General features: G+C 40.2%; 3 protein-coding genes across 3 annotated transcripts; all 3 read left to right on the top strand.

Moving 5' to 3' along the window:
• Nucleotides 1-522: 522 nt before the first annotated feature.
• Nucleotides 523-10,669, top strand: LOC135628914 (phospholipase D delta-like). The gene is made up of 10 exons (XM_065135899.1): nt 523-1,869; nt 2,892-3,008; nt 4,048-4,242; nt 6,581-6,862; nt 6,944-7,012; nt 7,202-7,349; nt 8,461-8,609; nt 9,438-9,608; nt 9,694-9,891; nt 10,177-10,669. The coding sequence occupies exons 1-10, from the start codon at nt 931-933 to the stop codon at nt 10,468-10,470; spliced, it is 2,562 nt and encodes an 853-aa protein (XP_064991971.1). The 5' UTR covers nt 523-930; the 3' UTR covers nt 10,471-10,669.
• Nucleotides 10,670-11,294: 625 nt separating this feature from the next.
• On the top strand, nt 11,295-13,771 carry LOC135628932 (NADH dehydrogenase [ubiquinone] 1 beta subcomplex subunit 2-like). The gene is made up of 4 exons (XM_065135937.1): nt 11,295-11,479; nt 12,554-12,599; nt 12,696-12,758; nt 13,447-13,771. The coding sequence occupies exons 1-4, from the start codon at nt 11,370-11,372 to the stop codon at nt 13,456-13,458; spliced, it is 231 nt and encodes a 76-aa protein (XP_064992009.1). The 5' UTR covers nt 11,295-11,369; the 3' UTR covers nt 13,459-13,771.
• Nucleotides 13,772-14,737: 966 nt separating this feature from the next.
• LOC135628287 (uncharacterized) lies at nt 14,738-15,544 on the top strand. Its single transcript, XM_065134893.1, has one exon. The coding sequence runs from the start codon at nt 14,738-14,740 to the stop codon at nt 15,542-15,544; it is 807 nt and encodes a 268-aa protein (XP_064990965.1).
• The last annotated feature ends 148 nt before the right edge of the window (nt 15,545-15,692 follow it).

The following is a 15,692-nucleotide window of genomic DNA, read 5'->3' as shown; positions in this document are numbered from 1 at the left end:
TGCGAGTAAGGTGGGCCGCTCGCGGGTCCCATTGTGGTCCCCACCGCTGCCTCCAATCATCGGGGATAAAAAAATATTTAACTTAAATATTTTCAACCTATTTATTAGGATTCTCGGGATTTTTTTTGTTTTTCTTATGCTGTATTATTTTTTCATACCTTTCAAGGAACATAATGGATTCATAGGATGAACCAATTCTAATTTTCTAATTATAAGGATGTAATATTTTTAAATAGAATATTTGGACAGAAAAGATAAAGAAGCTATTTCCGGAAGATCGACTTATTTGTTATTAAGCGCAGCGCCAGGCTGTGGAGGCGTGGCGTCTCGGTGAGGAACTGAGATCCGCCCGCCACCACCACCCCCCCCCCCCCCGCCGCCGTTCGATGGGTCGGCGAGCGCACGTGGAAGGGTTGTTGTCCACCCGATGGACGGCCCACCGTATCCGATGGCGATAGTGCGCATCACGAGGCACGACCCGCACGCACGTCGACCGTTACACCGGTTCTTCCCCCCGCGTTGAATTCGTGGAGAGTTGGACGCAGGTCGGTTGCGCCACCTCGCCGCGCCTCCGCCTCCGCCTGCGTCGTGGATGGGGTGGCTGGTAAAGGCAACGGCCTCACTGCGGCTCCCACGTGGGTTCCACCGCTGCGTGCAACAAGAAGCCGGGTAGGGTTTTATTGCGTCCGGTTTGGAGGAGGTGAAAAGTATTGCTGTCGAAGCAATGCCTCTATCGTGACGAGGGTATTTATGGAAATATATAGAATGGGAAGGAGTAATTAGGAGACTTCAAAGACCCTGTGAACTGGTTCGTAGTTTTAAGCTCGCTTTCTGTGTCTTCCTCCTCGGAAGGCTCCCCCCCAATTCCTGTTCTCCATCGGGACTAAGGGATCTCATCTTTGTCTCCTCTCGCCGACCTCCATCGGAGCGATGACGAACTCCTCCGCCGGTACGGTCGGTGGGACCGAGGAGGACGTCCTTCTCCACGGGGACCTCGTCCTCACCGTCATCCAGGCCCGCCGCCTCCCCAACATGGACATGTTCTCCGAGCGCATCCGCCGCTGCTTTGCCCCTTGCGCCACGCTGTGCACCAAATCCGACTCTGTCGCCCCCCGCGACCAGCACCACCACCGCCGCAAGATCATCACCAGCGACCCCTACGTCACCGCCTCCCTCGCCGACGCCACCGTCGCCCGCACCCGCGTCATCTCCAACTCCGAGGACCCCGTCTGGAATGAGCAGTTCAAAATCCCCCTCGCCCACCGCGCACCCGCTCTCGTGCTCCACGTCAAGGACGACGACGTCTTCGGTGCGCAGCACATCGGCACCGTCTCTATCTCCGCTGTCCACATCGCGTCCGGCGAGAAAATCCGAGATTGGTTCCCCATTCTCGGCCCCAATGGAGAGCCTCCGAAGCCTGATACCGCCCTTCATCTCTCCATCGAATTCACCCCCGTTGCCAAGAAGCCAGAATACCAGCACGGCATCACCGGGGATCCGAACAAGCTTGGGGTGAGGGATACCTACTTCCCGCTCCGGCGGGGAGGGTCTGTCAAGCTCTACCAGGACGCTCAGGTGAGGAAGGACGAGCTCCCGGAGGTCAGGCTCGAGAGAGGCGCTGTGTTTAAGCACGAGAATTGCTGGGAGGATATCTGTCATGCGATTCTTGAGGCGCATCATCTGATTTATCTGGTTGGCTGGTCGATATACCACGAGATTAAGCTGGTGAGAGAGCCAACGCGGCCCCTGCCGAACGAAGGTAAGCTCACACTGGGAGAGCTGCTCAAGTACAAGTCGCAGGAGGGGGTGAGAGTGTGTATGTTGGTGTGGGACGACAAGACCTCCCACGACAAATTTTTTGTCAAGACGGTAAGACCAATTCAATTGCAAGTCCTTTTATTCATTCGTTTGCTATAACTTAGCATTAGAGTTGTAATTAGTATCTCCATCTTCATCCAATGGATAGTGACCACCTTTGCAGTCGAGAGAACCTTCTCTGTTTTCATCTCTTCAATTAATCCCGTCATGTTCTTTCTTGATCTGAGAGGGTAATAATCCTGTTGCATTGCAAATTACTAGTTCTTTTGTTTTCTAAATTATATAGCATTGTAATAAAACTTTTACAGAGAACATGTTTCAGGAAACATTAAAAAATTTGAGTATTGCTGACCAGTGTCTAGATTTGATTGGCCTTTTAGAATCACATTCTTCTATTTACCAAGTTTTTTCATAGATAACTAATGCAAGAACTTAAAAACCTTAGGCTTAGCACATTAAATTATGGTTTATCATTCTCTGCTACAAAGAATCACTCAGTTTCTGCACCCTCTTACATAATATTGGGTCAGTAGCTGGGGGTGGACATCTTATTGCTGGTGTGACCATGATCACAAATTTACCATTTTGTAATAATTCAAGACTAAGAAATTATACAGAAAGTTCGGCTAGAGTTCGGAATTAATTTGCCTACTTAGTTATTGGAAAAATATTTTTAAAATGGAGAATATATGGAATTTTGATATATTTTGTAAAAAAATATATCGGCTAAATTTAATGACACCCTAGATTTGTGGTTCATGATAAATGTCTTTCCATATAACCAAATGATTAGGAGCAAACCACAAAAAAATTGCAAAAGACCCGTGCGAGTCGAGTTCCTTAAAAAAGTACATGTACTGTGCCTTTTGAGGGTAGATAGCAACTCATATACTATCTAAAGCCTTAAATGATGTGTGACTATCTTGTAGTACACATTTTCCACAAAAATGATCGTATGCTTTCTTCTACGCTAAATAACAACAAAGCTAAAGATCAGGCTGCTTCTGAGCCAACTATCATAGTTAGGCATTTTGATAAAATTTATTGATCTGCATGCACATATGCTTCTGCAGGGAGGTGTAATGCAAACTCATGATGAGGAGACCCGGAAGTTCTTCAAGCATTCCTCTGTTATTTGTGTGTTATCACCTCGTTATGCCAGCAGTAAACTTAGCATTTTCAAGCAGCAGGCAAGCTTTACACCATTATATTCTTCTATTCTTCTCATATATTTTAGTAAAATATTTAGGTAGGCCATTTGGCTATAGGTAGCTCGAAAGATCCTTTTAGCTAAAGATCAAATTACATGAATAATCATGTTATTGAATTACATAGCGTAGCACTTTATCTAGATAGTTTTGGACAAATGCTTGTGTTCACATGATTTAGTTGGAAAACTGCAAAAATTAAATGAATAACAGATTGGAAAAGTAACAAAATCTAGTTTTATGAGAATCAAAGTTGATGTCTTAACTATAGTTACGTTTGTATCTATAATCTATTAGGTTTGATATTTATGTGAAGTTGTGAACAATAAAGAATGATCAACAAGGTTAAAGTTGTGACTACAAACTATTTAGTGCATATTTATTTAATCATGTACCGTCTGTATCCATCAGTTTGGTCTTATAAGATACATTAGAGCTCATATCATTTCAATTGAAAGTTTTCAGATGATACAAGTGCCACTTAATCTGGACAGGATTTTAAACTTGCACTGAGATAAGCCACTAAGTAATTCCATAACTGGGACTCTGGCTGTTTTTAATTTCTTTTATCTATCGAGGATTTCCTCCATTGCTATGAATTAAATAGGGAACAATTTTGCCACCTGTTATATGTTGGATCCTAATATATTTTGTTCTAAATTTTCCTCTGAACCAAACTGAATCGGTTCTATGATGATTTTAAGCTGGCGTTCAAACAAAACCAATTCAGTTTTACCTATTAGAAGATTTGATAGGATATATTTTTGATCATGTGATGATGTGACTTTGTCTATTGTTTGTACTTTGTGTTTTACTTATCATCACTGAAAATTTCAATTAACAATATGTTTCTTTTGTTAACCATGAGCATTATCTATGAACACAAAATTTAGTCCTGTTTTAATTTTAATGTCTTTTGTAACTAATACTGAAGTGTCCTTATCTAAAAGAGTGAAAATTTACAGTTTTTCTCTTTTATTTTGTTTTGCGGTATAGTTACTTGTTTGTCCTCTTCATGCAGGTGGTAGGGACCCTTTTTACACACCATCAGAAATGTGTATTGGTCGATACACAGGCTTCTGGAAATGAGAGAAAGATCACTGCTTTCATAGGAGGCCTAGATCTTTGTGATGGCCGCTATGATACACCAGAACATAGACTTTTTCGTGATCTGGACACAGTATTTTTGAATGATGTCCATAATCCTACATTTTCTGTGAGTTTATTTGTCCTTTCTGATTTCTTCTTCTAAGTTCATGGTTTTTCAGATGCAACTTGCTAAGTTTGTTTATTAGGTAGACTGCATTTATTGGATATCAGATCTTAACTAGAATTTCTAAAGTTGGAAAACCATGTTTATGACTTATCTTTGTTGGTTGGCACTTGGCACTGCTGTCCTATCCACATTTTAGTCATTGATATAGAAATATATGTATTGAGAATGTTTATCAAACTCAACTATGCATTTGAAAAAAATAGAAGAAAAATTTAGCTGTGTATTGTTATACTATGCTATCATGTTACCAGTTTATATGTTTAGCATTTTAGATTTTTCTATTCCATTGACCTTCATATCTTGACTATGATATGTTTATCATATTGTGTTGTAGCATGCATTAGATGACAAAGTTAATATAGGCTTCATGCGTGGGAAATTGTCAAAATAATTTTCAGAAACTTGATAATTTATATATTAACATATCTACACATTACCATTGATGCATAGAGTTTTATATTGAATATTTGATATTAAGCCATAAAGATCTAGAGATGCAACTTAGGGAATAAATTAACTATGAAAGAATTTTTTATTTTGTCATCCGGCTAAAAAAAAAAAACAAAGAATACTATTTGCAATCCCATTTTTACTATTTGCAATCTTATTTTAATTTTTTTTAATATTTCTAAACTATCTTTTTGCAAAATGGACGTAAATAGCCTCTTCTTTTTCTTCCTCCTCTTCCTTCTTCTTTCGCCTCCTCTTCTTCTTTCTCCTTGGAGGACGGCATCGAGGGGGCGGTGAGTGGGGCCAAACAGTGTCAAGGGGGTGGTGAGTGGAGTCAGACGGAGTTGGCCATGACGGCGAGCAATGTTAGCGATGAGCAATGTTGGCAGCGAGTGATGCCGGCATTAAGCGGCAACGACATTGGTAGGGAGGGGTGTCTGCAGTGAGTATGAAATAAGGGGCCGTGAGGAAAAAAAAAACGAAGGATAAAATCGTAATACTGAACCTGTAAATAGTAGAATAGTAGGTTATTATTTTTTCAAAGGGTTGTCAATAGTAAAAAGGGGCCATGAATAGTAATCTTTTAAAAAAATCATGAAACTATATCAGATCTATCACTCATATATTTTATATAATAAAAGTTTGAGAAAAATAACATGAAAAAGAAAAGAAGCACAAGAAAAAGAGAATATGTTCTACATTGAAAAATCAATGCAGTAATGACTTTTCTTAGGTTAACACACATAGATATAACACTTGGAGTTACATTCATATATTTGGGTACAGTTAGAACACAATCCTTATTGTAACCATATCCAATATATCTTGGTTAATAAGATTTGATTATGAATGCTCAAATTTGATGGTTACACTTTTTGAGTAATGATACCTATCTCCAGTCTTACAAGCAACAGATTCAGACAGAAATTATCCGATCCCCTTTAACCCCGAGCATGAGGTACTTGAGTGAGGGTGAATGCACAGCTAATCTGATTCAGTGAGTGGTGGTGGTGGAGAGAGGCCCATGCCCAAATTTGTGGAAGGGATGTGTGTCAAGGGTTTTGCAAGATTTCATCAAAGGTTTGAACTGGTTAACTGGTGGAAACCTAGATGGTTTTTTAGGTTTTTGACCTAAACTGGTTGAGATTGATCATGATAGGGTGTTGCTTAGTATTTGGTGAAATAAGGTGGTTTTGCATCCTGGCCTTTTGTTGGATGGATATGTACTGCCTAGTATGGGAGTTTAAATGGTAATATTCATCACATGTTTCTTTACAGAATTTAGCTGATTGTAATGAATACATTGGGAGGCTTGCTCAGATATGATTTTTTAGAATAAATCATTGATAAAGTATGAAACACCAATAAGTTGTTTGGTTGCATTTAGGTTCCTAGTATATGGTGTCATTTCTTTTCTATTTTTTGTTCGTGGCTCACACATGCATATAATAGATAAATTTGTCGAAGTATACTGACAGCAATGACACAACTGAAGGAAATTGGAAGTTCATGATTAGTAGATCAATCAGCCGATAAATCCAGCAAGTTACTTTTAAAGGCCATTAGAAAAAAAAGTTTGCACATTCGATATCTAGGAGCTTTGAGAATTTGTGGGATTTATGTAAATTTATCAACTTCTCTTTTTGTATTTTCTTGTAATGTTTGGCAGGACTTAGTGGTCCATACCTAGATTTTTTTTTAAAATGTGATCTATTAATTTGGCAAGCTACTCATGAAAAGCATAGACGAACATGTTTGGTCAATGACCTAGGAGCTTTCATGTATTATTGGTTTTATGTAACTTTTCATATTTTCTGGTTATGTTTAGGCAGGAACTAACGGCCCAAGACAACCATGGCATGATTTGCATTGCAAAATTGAAGGTCCTGCTGCTTATGATATCCTGAAGAATTTTGAGCAGCGCTGGCGGAAGGCTACAAAATGGCGGGAATTTAGTCTACGTTTTAGAAAAACATCCCGATGGCAAGATGATGCACTAATAAAACTTGAACGAATTTCATGGATACTTAGTCCTTCACCTTCTGTTCCAGATGATGATCCAAGCCTATGGGTTTCCCGGGAGGAAGATTCTGATCACTGGCATGTTCAGGTTGTACATAATTAATTAGCTGGTGAATAACCTCAAGCTTATTTCAAGTGTTACTTATAGCTTCTTTCTTTAATTTGTCAGGTCTTTAGATCCATAGACTCTGGATCAGTAAAAGGATTTCCCAGCAATGTCCAAGAAGCTATGAATGTGGTCAGTCTTTTGCCTTCACAATATACTAGCATCCTCCATATAACCATTAGATCTCTTTCATTATTAACGATTGAAGAATCAATTTTGTTTGTGCTCATGCGAGTACTTGTTCACAGTATTCTGCAGAAACTATATAGTTCTGATGCCTTTGTCTTTGTCTTGTCGACTATCTGTTATTCACTGTTGCAGAATCTTGTTTGTCAAAAGAATCTGGTTATTGATAAGAGCATCCACACAGCATATGTAAAGGCAATCAGATCGGCCCAACATTTCATATATATCGAAAATCAGTATTTTCTTGGTTCTTCATTTGCTTGGCCATCTTATAAGAACCCGGGTATGATTTTGCAGCAATTACATTGTACTGTATAAATTTTCAGTAAACAAGAATCATTTTAGTTTGGAGTGCCTTTGTTAGAAATCATGATATGCAACCACCAATAAATGCATAAATGCATATAACCATATAATTCTCCATGATAGAAATTTAATCTCTGAAACCTAAACTCTCATCTGATAAAACTAAAAAACAGAAGACCAACCACCAAGAAGTGCATAAATGCATATAACCATATAATTCTCCATGATAGAAATTAAATCCCTGAAACCTAAACTCTCATCTAATAAAACTAAAAAACAGAATACCAACCACCAAGAAGTGCATAAATGCATATAACCATATAATTCTCCATGATAGAAATTAAATCTCTGAAACCTAAACACTCATCTAATAAAACTAAAAAACAGAAAACCAAAAAGCGACCATCTATCTTCTCTGTTAATAGCTGTCAGATGATCAGCCAATTAATAGTCTCTCTTAGGTATCATCAAGCACTCTAGAATTAGCTATTTTCTAAATCAAGGTTCTAGATTTTTGTCTGGTACCAATACCGGTTCTGGGCAGAATGGTTCAATTCGGTATGGTGGGGTGTATACAATATCACTACACCCGTCCGATTGGAGGAGGAGGTGGTGGTAGGAGCAATGCAATGAGGTGCAGGAAAATAGCCATGGCTCAATGAGGATGGGAAGTGATGTGGCTGGAGGAGGCAGCATGAGGCATGAAAGAGAGAGAGAGGGACAGGATACATGTTACTAGCAAATACTAGCAATTATCAAAGAATGATTCAAACATCGGGCAACATTTTGATAGGGACAGGATGCATGGTACTCTCACACTTGTTTCACAGATGGAAAGTTGAGAACTAGATAAGTCAATTGCAGATAATTAAAAGTTTTATGATACAGATGGAAAGTTGACAACTAGATAAGTCGTTGAGAATCATTTACTTGTAAGCGGCATCCACTTTTCATTCATTAGCATTTGACAGTTTACATGTGTAACACTACTATTGACAACATTCTCTTATGTCGAATTTCATTGTAGCTCCTTTCTGTCTCTATTGTATGCACTATGCACAATTCATTATCTCCCTTGGCATCAACAGGTGCCGATAACCTGATACCCATGGAGTTAGCCCTGAAAGTTGCCAGCAAAATTAGAGCGAATGAGCGATTTGCAGTTTATGTGGTTATGCCAATGTGGCCTGAAGGAGATCCAAATTCGAATGCCGTGCAAGAAATTCTTTTTTGGCAGGTATTATTTAAAACCCTCATATATTCGAAAACTGATCCTCAATAAACAAAATGATGCCATTCAGCTTTTGATGAACTTAACCATTGCAATTTTTATAGCCATTTTGATTACTTTTTGCTTTGTATTTACATCTAAATTCAGAAATTATTTGTGCTTACAGATCATAATTTAAGTACAGATTGAACTTAATTTCTATGGATTGACCATTTCTTTTCTTCCTTTTCTAGCTCATGTCTTTTTCCGTAGTGGATGCACATTTGGCGTTGCTTCATCCATCCAATATCATCCACAAATCTTTTCCTTGTTGGCTTATCAAATATGAACATCATGCGTAACATAAATTTTTATGGAAGGAAATTTATAAACAATGCTGCTGAATAATTCATGATGATGCTGCAACAAGCATCATTCTGCAAAAAGAAAAATATCAATCTTGATCTTGGAAATGTTATGAAGAACATGTTTGTTATTGCTTCAAAAGTCATTGTCTACTCGATAAGAACAATAGCTTCATAGGCAAAAGTCATTGTCTATTTGGATGATATTGCAAATGATTGTCCATAAAAGTAGAATTTGCTATGAAGCAATTGAGGATAGCTTTTAACTCATGCTCAAAAAAGGTTATTATCCATGTTTGGAGAATATTCTGGCACAATTCCTGACAATATTGCATGTAAATTTGGTAGAACATTATTGAGGGTGTTTATGTTAATCATATGACATCATTTCTTGAGACGATGCAAAGTTGATCCTGTCTGCTGCTAAGGTTTTTGAGACTTCATCCTTCCATCTAATATAATTAACTGTTTATATTCATGCTCATTTCAGGGCCAAACAATTCAGATGATGTACGAAATCGTGGCACAGGAGCTTAAATCCATGAACCTTGAAAATGCACATCCCCAAGACTACCTTAATTTCTATTGTCTTGGCAACCGTGAAGAAACACCAGCAGATAAACTGCAGCAAGATGATCAATTTCTGGAAAAATCCCCAGCGGTAACATATCCATGACATAATTTGACATTATGTTTTAGTGTGCTTCGCGACTAATACGTAACTATTCCATCTTGAATAAGCTCAGACTTTGTCCCAAAAGTTCCGGCGGTTCATGATATATGTTCATGCAAAAGGGATGATTGTAGATGATGAGTATGTGATAGTTGGTTCAGCCAATATTAACCAAAGATCTTTGGCTGGTTCAAGAGATACTGAGATAGCCATGGGAGCCTATCAGCCTCATCATACATGGACTAAGAACAGAAGACATCCACACGGCCAGGTTAGTACCATTCATAGTCTTTTCATGTCCTTGTCGTTCTATATCATCATATATATTTGAAAGCTAGGAATGCAATTGTCGAATTATTCTCGAGCATTCATTATATAGCATCCCCGGCATGTAAGATGGCCTGTTATATCTTTCTCCTGCTGATCAAAGAGAGCATTCTTTGATTTCTACCATCTTTTTGAGAGATTTTCCAACATTATTTGCAATTGTTTTTTGAGAATGCAAGGGTATTATATCAAGCGTTTTCTATGTTAATAAAAAATTGAACTGCTACAGGTATATGGATATCGGATGTCACTGTGGGCAGAGCATATGGGGATGTTAGATGACCGCTTCGAGGAGCCCAACAGCTTGGAGTGCGTAAAATTCGTAAACAAGACGGCCGAGGATAACTGGTCGAGATATACTGCTGAGGAAATGACGGCGCTTACAGGTCACCTACTAAGATACCCTATTCAGGTGGAAGCTGATGGTAAGGTTGGTCCCCTGCCCAACCATGAGTGTTTTCCTGATGTTGGTGGGAAGGTTTTAGGTGCCCCTAATGCTCTTCCTGATACACTAACCATGTAACATGATTAATTTGATTGCGATTGTTGGAAAGCCATCCACAATAAAGGTCCTTCTAAGGTTGTGGCATTCGGAACTGTATCCTTATCATTATTTGAGTAGGTAAAGAAGGTTGAAAGGTTGCTTCTGTATGTATACTTCTCTCATCTCAAATTTGTTCTTGACATTATTGAGTGGGTATAGAAGGTTAAAATGGGTGAAATTGAGTTTGAACCGTACAATTCCAATCCTTTTTACCATTATCATTATTATTACTAACTTCGTAGGTATCGATATTGATGTCATTACCATTGACATTATCAATGTTATTATTAATACTATTACCAATAAATAAAAATAGTTTTATGATTATCAATATCAATACTAATACCAATACCGTTGCTAATAATAATATCAGTACTATTACTAATATTACTATCGATATCTTTATTAATACCAATATCATTATTATTACTAGTCTCTATATTGTTATGAATACCATTATCATTATTAATATCATTATCAATACCAATATCATTGCTATTACCATTACCATTATCATTACTCGTATCATTACCAATATAATTATCAATATATATATATATAATAATAATAATAATAACAACAATATATATAATAATATATATTCGATTCCTTTCATTTTCTATAATGTCCTCAAAGTCTTTTATTTTAGAAAAAATAAAATAAAAAAGGTTCCCTTTTTAAGTCTCATTAATCGAATTAAGAACAATTATAGCTTTTAAATTTTAGTTTGGCTAGTATAAATAATGTTAATTTATTTCTGTTCTTGTAGACACATCCAGACCGTCCGTTTAATCACAAGAACGGTCCGACGTTCGTGTCTCTCTTTGTTCGGGTCGGTCGATCGAGATCGAGCGATCGGGAGAGTGGGAAGGAGAAGGATGGGCGGCGGCGGCGGCCATGGTGAGAGCACGACGTACAAGGGTTTCACCATTCACCACCCCAAGCGGTGGCACGTCGTTACCGGAAAGAGCCTCTCCGCCATCATGTGGTGACCACATTTCCCTTAATCCCTTTCCCTGACGCTGACTCTAACCCCTCTACATCTTCTGCCCTCTTCTCTTCTTCCTCGATCCAACCCTCTTTACTTTGTTGATTAGTTGCGATGGTTATCACATGTTATAGGGTTTCTTTCTAAACTCGTTTCCGATCTTCAAATTTGGGGGTCCACGAAATTTTCGATCTACCGGTCGTCCAAATCCACAAACCACATTCTTGGATCTTCAATTCTCGAGTTTGATCTTGACCGCGAACACGCGTCATGGCCATTAACCACCGATTTCATCGGAGTAATAAATGTTTTTTTATAGGGAGCCACATGCACACTGTGATTCCAGAGCTTCCTTTGTGGCTTTGTGCCATTCCATATTAACTCCATAACTCGGGAGGAAACACCGTATGAGCAATCTTCGACTGGTTGCTGTTCTGAAGCACATAGGGTCCAAAAGTAGCTGGTAAACGATTTCATTATTTATTTTCCTGTAAAACTAGTACTACCTTTATTTTTGTTATACCCAAATTTGCTCCCCCGTTCTTTGTGCATTTATTTTTCTCACGAAGCATTATTTAGGGCAGGAGTCTAAATCCACACAATGTAAAGATTTATTAAGCATATGGCACTAAAGAGGGATTGTCATTGTAGTTGATCATATTCTGGCAAATCTCAATTTGGATGATTTAGAAGACTGGCAAATTATTAAGCGTGTCTTGGATCATTTGACAAAACCGTTATGCATCAAAAAGCCCAACCATATATAAGTGTAAAACAGTGGGGAAAGATTGATGTAGCTAACTCCAAATAGTTTATGGTAAAAGTGCTGTTTTCATGCTTGACTAGTATGAAAAATTGTGTGAAGATGCTGATGCATGGCGGTCTCTACAAACTTTAACCATAACTATGATGCCTCACTTGTAGATGCCTTACTTGAACTTAGCAAGTATAATGTAGTTAGGCAATGCCTCGTAGATTCCATTGAGGTGAATGAACTAAGCATCTTGTGCGGCAAAACAATTTTCTTTATTATTTTCTTTTTAATAATAAAGGATTATCTGTATTCTTTTGCAGGTTTTGGGTTCTTTACAGGGCTAAGCAAGATGGTCCAGTAGTTTTGGTAAATTTCTTATCTCAGAATATACACCTATATACTGATGTATGACCTTTTGATTATCTCAATGTATTCACTGTGGTATGGATACACTCTTCGTAGGGTTGGCGTCATCCTTGGGAAGGACATGGTGACCACTCTCACGAACATGGGCATGAAAATGAGGTATTGTAGTCCTACTAGCACCTTGAATCATCTGGTGTTTCAATTTTACCTGGATGTGCCATGTTTGTGGTTTTCAGGACATCCCCACTTGATGCCTTTTACTTGCTTGACGTAATTACATGTTAGCATAATAATAGTTTTCATAAATACATCAAGCGTATGATAGTTCTGCAGCAAATCCTTTAGAAACATGATTGTGGCCCACCTCTCACCGTCTTTTATGCATTTGAATAATGTCAAGGCTGTAATGCAAGAAACAAGATGGCATATCAGGATGAGGCTTAGGATTGGATGTGGAGAGTTGGGATTAGGTGTTACAAAACTAATGGATATTTGATCAACCTAAGTGATATAATAGTACTTTGATTATCTTTTGCTATTCAGTTTAGTTTAATTCAGTCTCATCTCTTTGATCAACAAATCTGGAAAAATGCATGACAGTAATCTCCTTTTATCCTTTGCTGGTGAGTTAGATTTAATCTTTTTTTTCATGCTCTATGGCTATTTTCTATGGCCTTATATATGGTTTAATAAATTATAGTATTTGTATAAACTGGTTATATTTCATTGGATAATTGAATCACACCTTGTAATAAGAACAAGCATGCTGCTGGTTCTGACGTTCCTAATAGTAGCTATAGACGAATAGACTTGGTATTCATTCAATGTACATATTCTTATCATACAGGCCTCTTACTAGGATGCAGATTGTGGAACCCATGGGAGTTTCCAGCCATCTGATTTCCCCAAAACCTTTAGCGAATAAATCTGGATTTTGACATGGATTGAACATGTTTTTCTTGTTCATTTGTTACGTATTTGGGCAATGGAACGTCAAATCGTCTGCCGACTCATTGTTGGATTTGCAGTTTCGGGCTCCATCTTTAATGCTACATTGCAGGTTGTTTATGCGTGTATAATTTGATAGTTCAGCCGTGTAATGTTGGTTTTGGTGATTGACTGCCTCTTTTGCAGCAATGTTTATATGATGCAGTCGCCCCATGCAGAATTTACTGTTTGGAGTCAATTTCACCACTAATTTGGAGTCTTCTGGTCATGTTGGGATCGATACACTCCCTATCAAGCTTAAACAACTCTAATTTATCTTTGAAATCGATAAATCTAGCATATAGCATTTGACTTAGTCCAAGCCCACAAACTCATCATCGTTTGTACTGGGCTTAATCGAGTTGCCTGCCGAGCTGAGCCGATCTGAACAACTTGGTTCAACCATCGGACTCTTTAGTTCCTAGTTTCAATCAATCACCTAACCAAACCCTTTTAAATTCATTTTGAATTCTCGCCATCTCTCAATTCTATTTCCTATCGGCCACCCAAACGCACATAGAGACGAAGAACTCTTTCAGGGCTCCTCGCGCCCCGTGCGGGCATCTTATTCCGAACCAGAGAAGAAAGACAGTACGAATCTCTGATGACTAAAGTAATTGCAGATCAAACCAGCGCATATTGTTTGTAAGATATGATGCGAAGGAGCTACCTGTCATGCCCGGTTGGCTTGCACACATTCCATTAGTCTAATCGTGGTTCCGCAACTCCCCGGATTTCACCGGATCCGCCTTGCATAGACCACGGACGCACTCGCGCGGGATCTATGTGACTTGCAACGAATCATGAGCCAATTTGTGGCCTTCAATGTGTTTGATGAATTGACGAATACGCATGGGCTGGCTTCTCTCGGCAAGCTCACTACTAAAAGGTTCAACAGTATGGCGTTGGTCGTGCTTATCCGAGTTGGTAGAAGATTCACTCCACCGCTCGTGCGCGCCTTTGGTTTTCCTCTCTTTCTTTAATGGATTAGTTTGTTTAGTACTCTAAGCTCACCGAACCCCGCCCTCGTTTAAGAACTGCCGGCCTCCGACTCCTCTCCCTCTCATCCCTCGCTCCGCAAGATACGCAGACGGAAAAAGAAGCTCAACTTAAAGAGATTGGAGATCAGGAAGCGTACCAAACCAAAGGAGATGGTCTCAGGATTCCACCGTTCCTTGTCTCTGCCGAGCTCGAACCGCCTCGATGAGCCCTGCCACCTCCGCTCCACCAGCCTCCCCTGCCGCTCCCACCCGGCCCTCTCCCACCTCATCGACCAGATCCGCTCCTGCCCGGATCCCTGCACCCGCTGCTCCTCCCCCGCCGCGGGGCTCGGCCGGATCGACCGCCTCCTCGCAGCCCTCGACGACCTCCTCCGATTACCTCAGGCCCAGGACACGCTCCGAGGCGGACCCGCCTGGGCCGACCGCCTTCTCGACGGCTTCCTACGCCTCGTCGACGCCCACGGCTCCCTCCGCTCCGTCGTCACAGCCCTCGGGCAAGACCACGCGGAGGCCCGGGCCGCGATCCGGCGGCGCGACCCCGTGCGGCTCGCCTCCGCTGCGCGGTCCCACCGCCGGGCGGAGAAGGAGCTCGCCAGGCTCGCCTCGACCGTCAAGGATCTCGCCAGATCTCGGTCCCTGAACCCGGGGCTGTGGGCGGAGGAGGCCGAGGCCGAGGTTGCCGGCATCATCGCGGAAGCGGTGGCGGCAACGGCGGCCACGTCGATGGCGGTTTTCTTGGCGATCGCGGCGGTGTCATCGTCGGCCGCCTCCTCGTTGTCGAAGGGTTCTTGGACGGATCGGGTGTTGAGGAGGGCATGGAAGAAGCGAAGCGAGGAAGGGGCGATGGAGGCGATGGAGGAGAGCATGGAGGGATTGGAGGAGGGAAACGGGAGGGTGTTCAGGAGTCTGGTGAACACGCGAGTCGCGCTTCTTAATATACTAACGCCCTCTTTGTAGAGTTTGGCGCCAAATCTTAGAATTTGAAATCAAATGAGAAATGTACAGTGTGCAAAATAATCATCATATCAAACAAAAGAAAGAGAAAGAAAATGAGGTCTTCTCTTTTTTTATTTTTGGAAAATATTTGGCAGTTTTTAATTAAGGA

The sequence above is a fragment of the Musa acuminata genome, chromosome BXJ3-1 (assembly GCF_036884655.1).
Source record: "Musa acuminata AAA Group cultivar baxijiao chromosome BXJ3-1, Cavendish_Baxijiao_AAA, whole genome shotgun sequence".
Classification (NCBI taxonomy): domain Eukaryota; kingdom Viridiplantae; phylum Streptophyta; class Magnoliopsida; order Zingiberales; family Musaceae; genus Musa; species Musa acuminata.
This window is presented reverse-complemented; position numbering and strand designations above follow the sequence as displayed.

Bases quoted from the DNA above. Each gene is read 5' to 3' on its own strand.
- LOC135628914 (XM_065135899.1), top strand. From the start codon at position 931: ATGACGAACTCCTCCGCCGGTACGGTCGGTGGGACCGAGGAGGACGTC. The intron at 4,243-6,580 runs GTGAGTTTATTT...GGTTATGTTTAG, and splicing joins TCCATAATCCTACATTTTCT to GCAGGAACTAACGGCCCAAG. The intron at 6,863-6,943 runs GTTGTACATAAT...TTAATTTGTCAG, and splicing joins CTGATCACTGGCATGTTCAG to GTCTTTAGATCCATAGACTC.
- LOC135628287 (XM_065134893.1), top strand. From the start codon at position 14,738: ATGGTCTCAGGATTCCACCGTTCCTTGTCTCTGCCGAGCTCGAACCGC.
- LOC135628932 (XM_065135937.1), top strand. From the start codon at position 11,370: ATGGGCGGCGGCGGCGGCCATGGTGAGAGCACGACGTACAAGGGTTTC. The intron at 11,480-12,553 runs GTGACCACATTT...ATTCTTTTGCAG, and splicing joins AGCCTCTCCGCCATCATGTG to GTTTTGGGTTCTTTACAGGG. The intron at 12,600-12,695 runs GTAAATTTCTTA...CACTCTTCGTAG, and splicing joins AAGATGGTCCAGTAGTTTTG to GGTTGGCGTCATCCTTGGGA.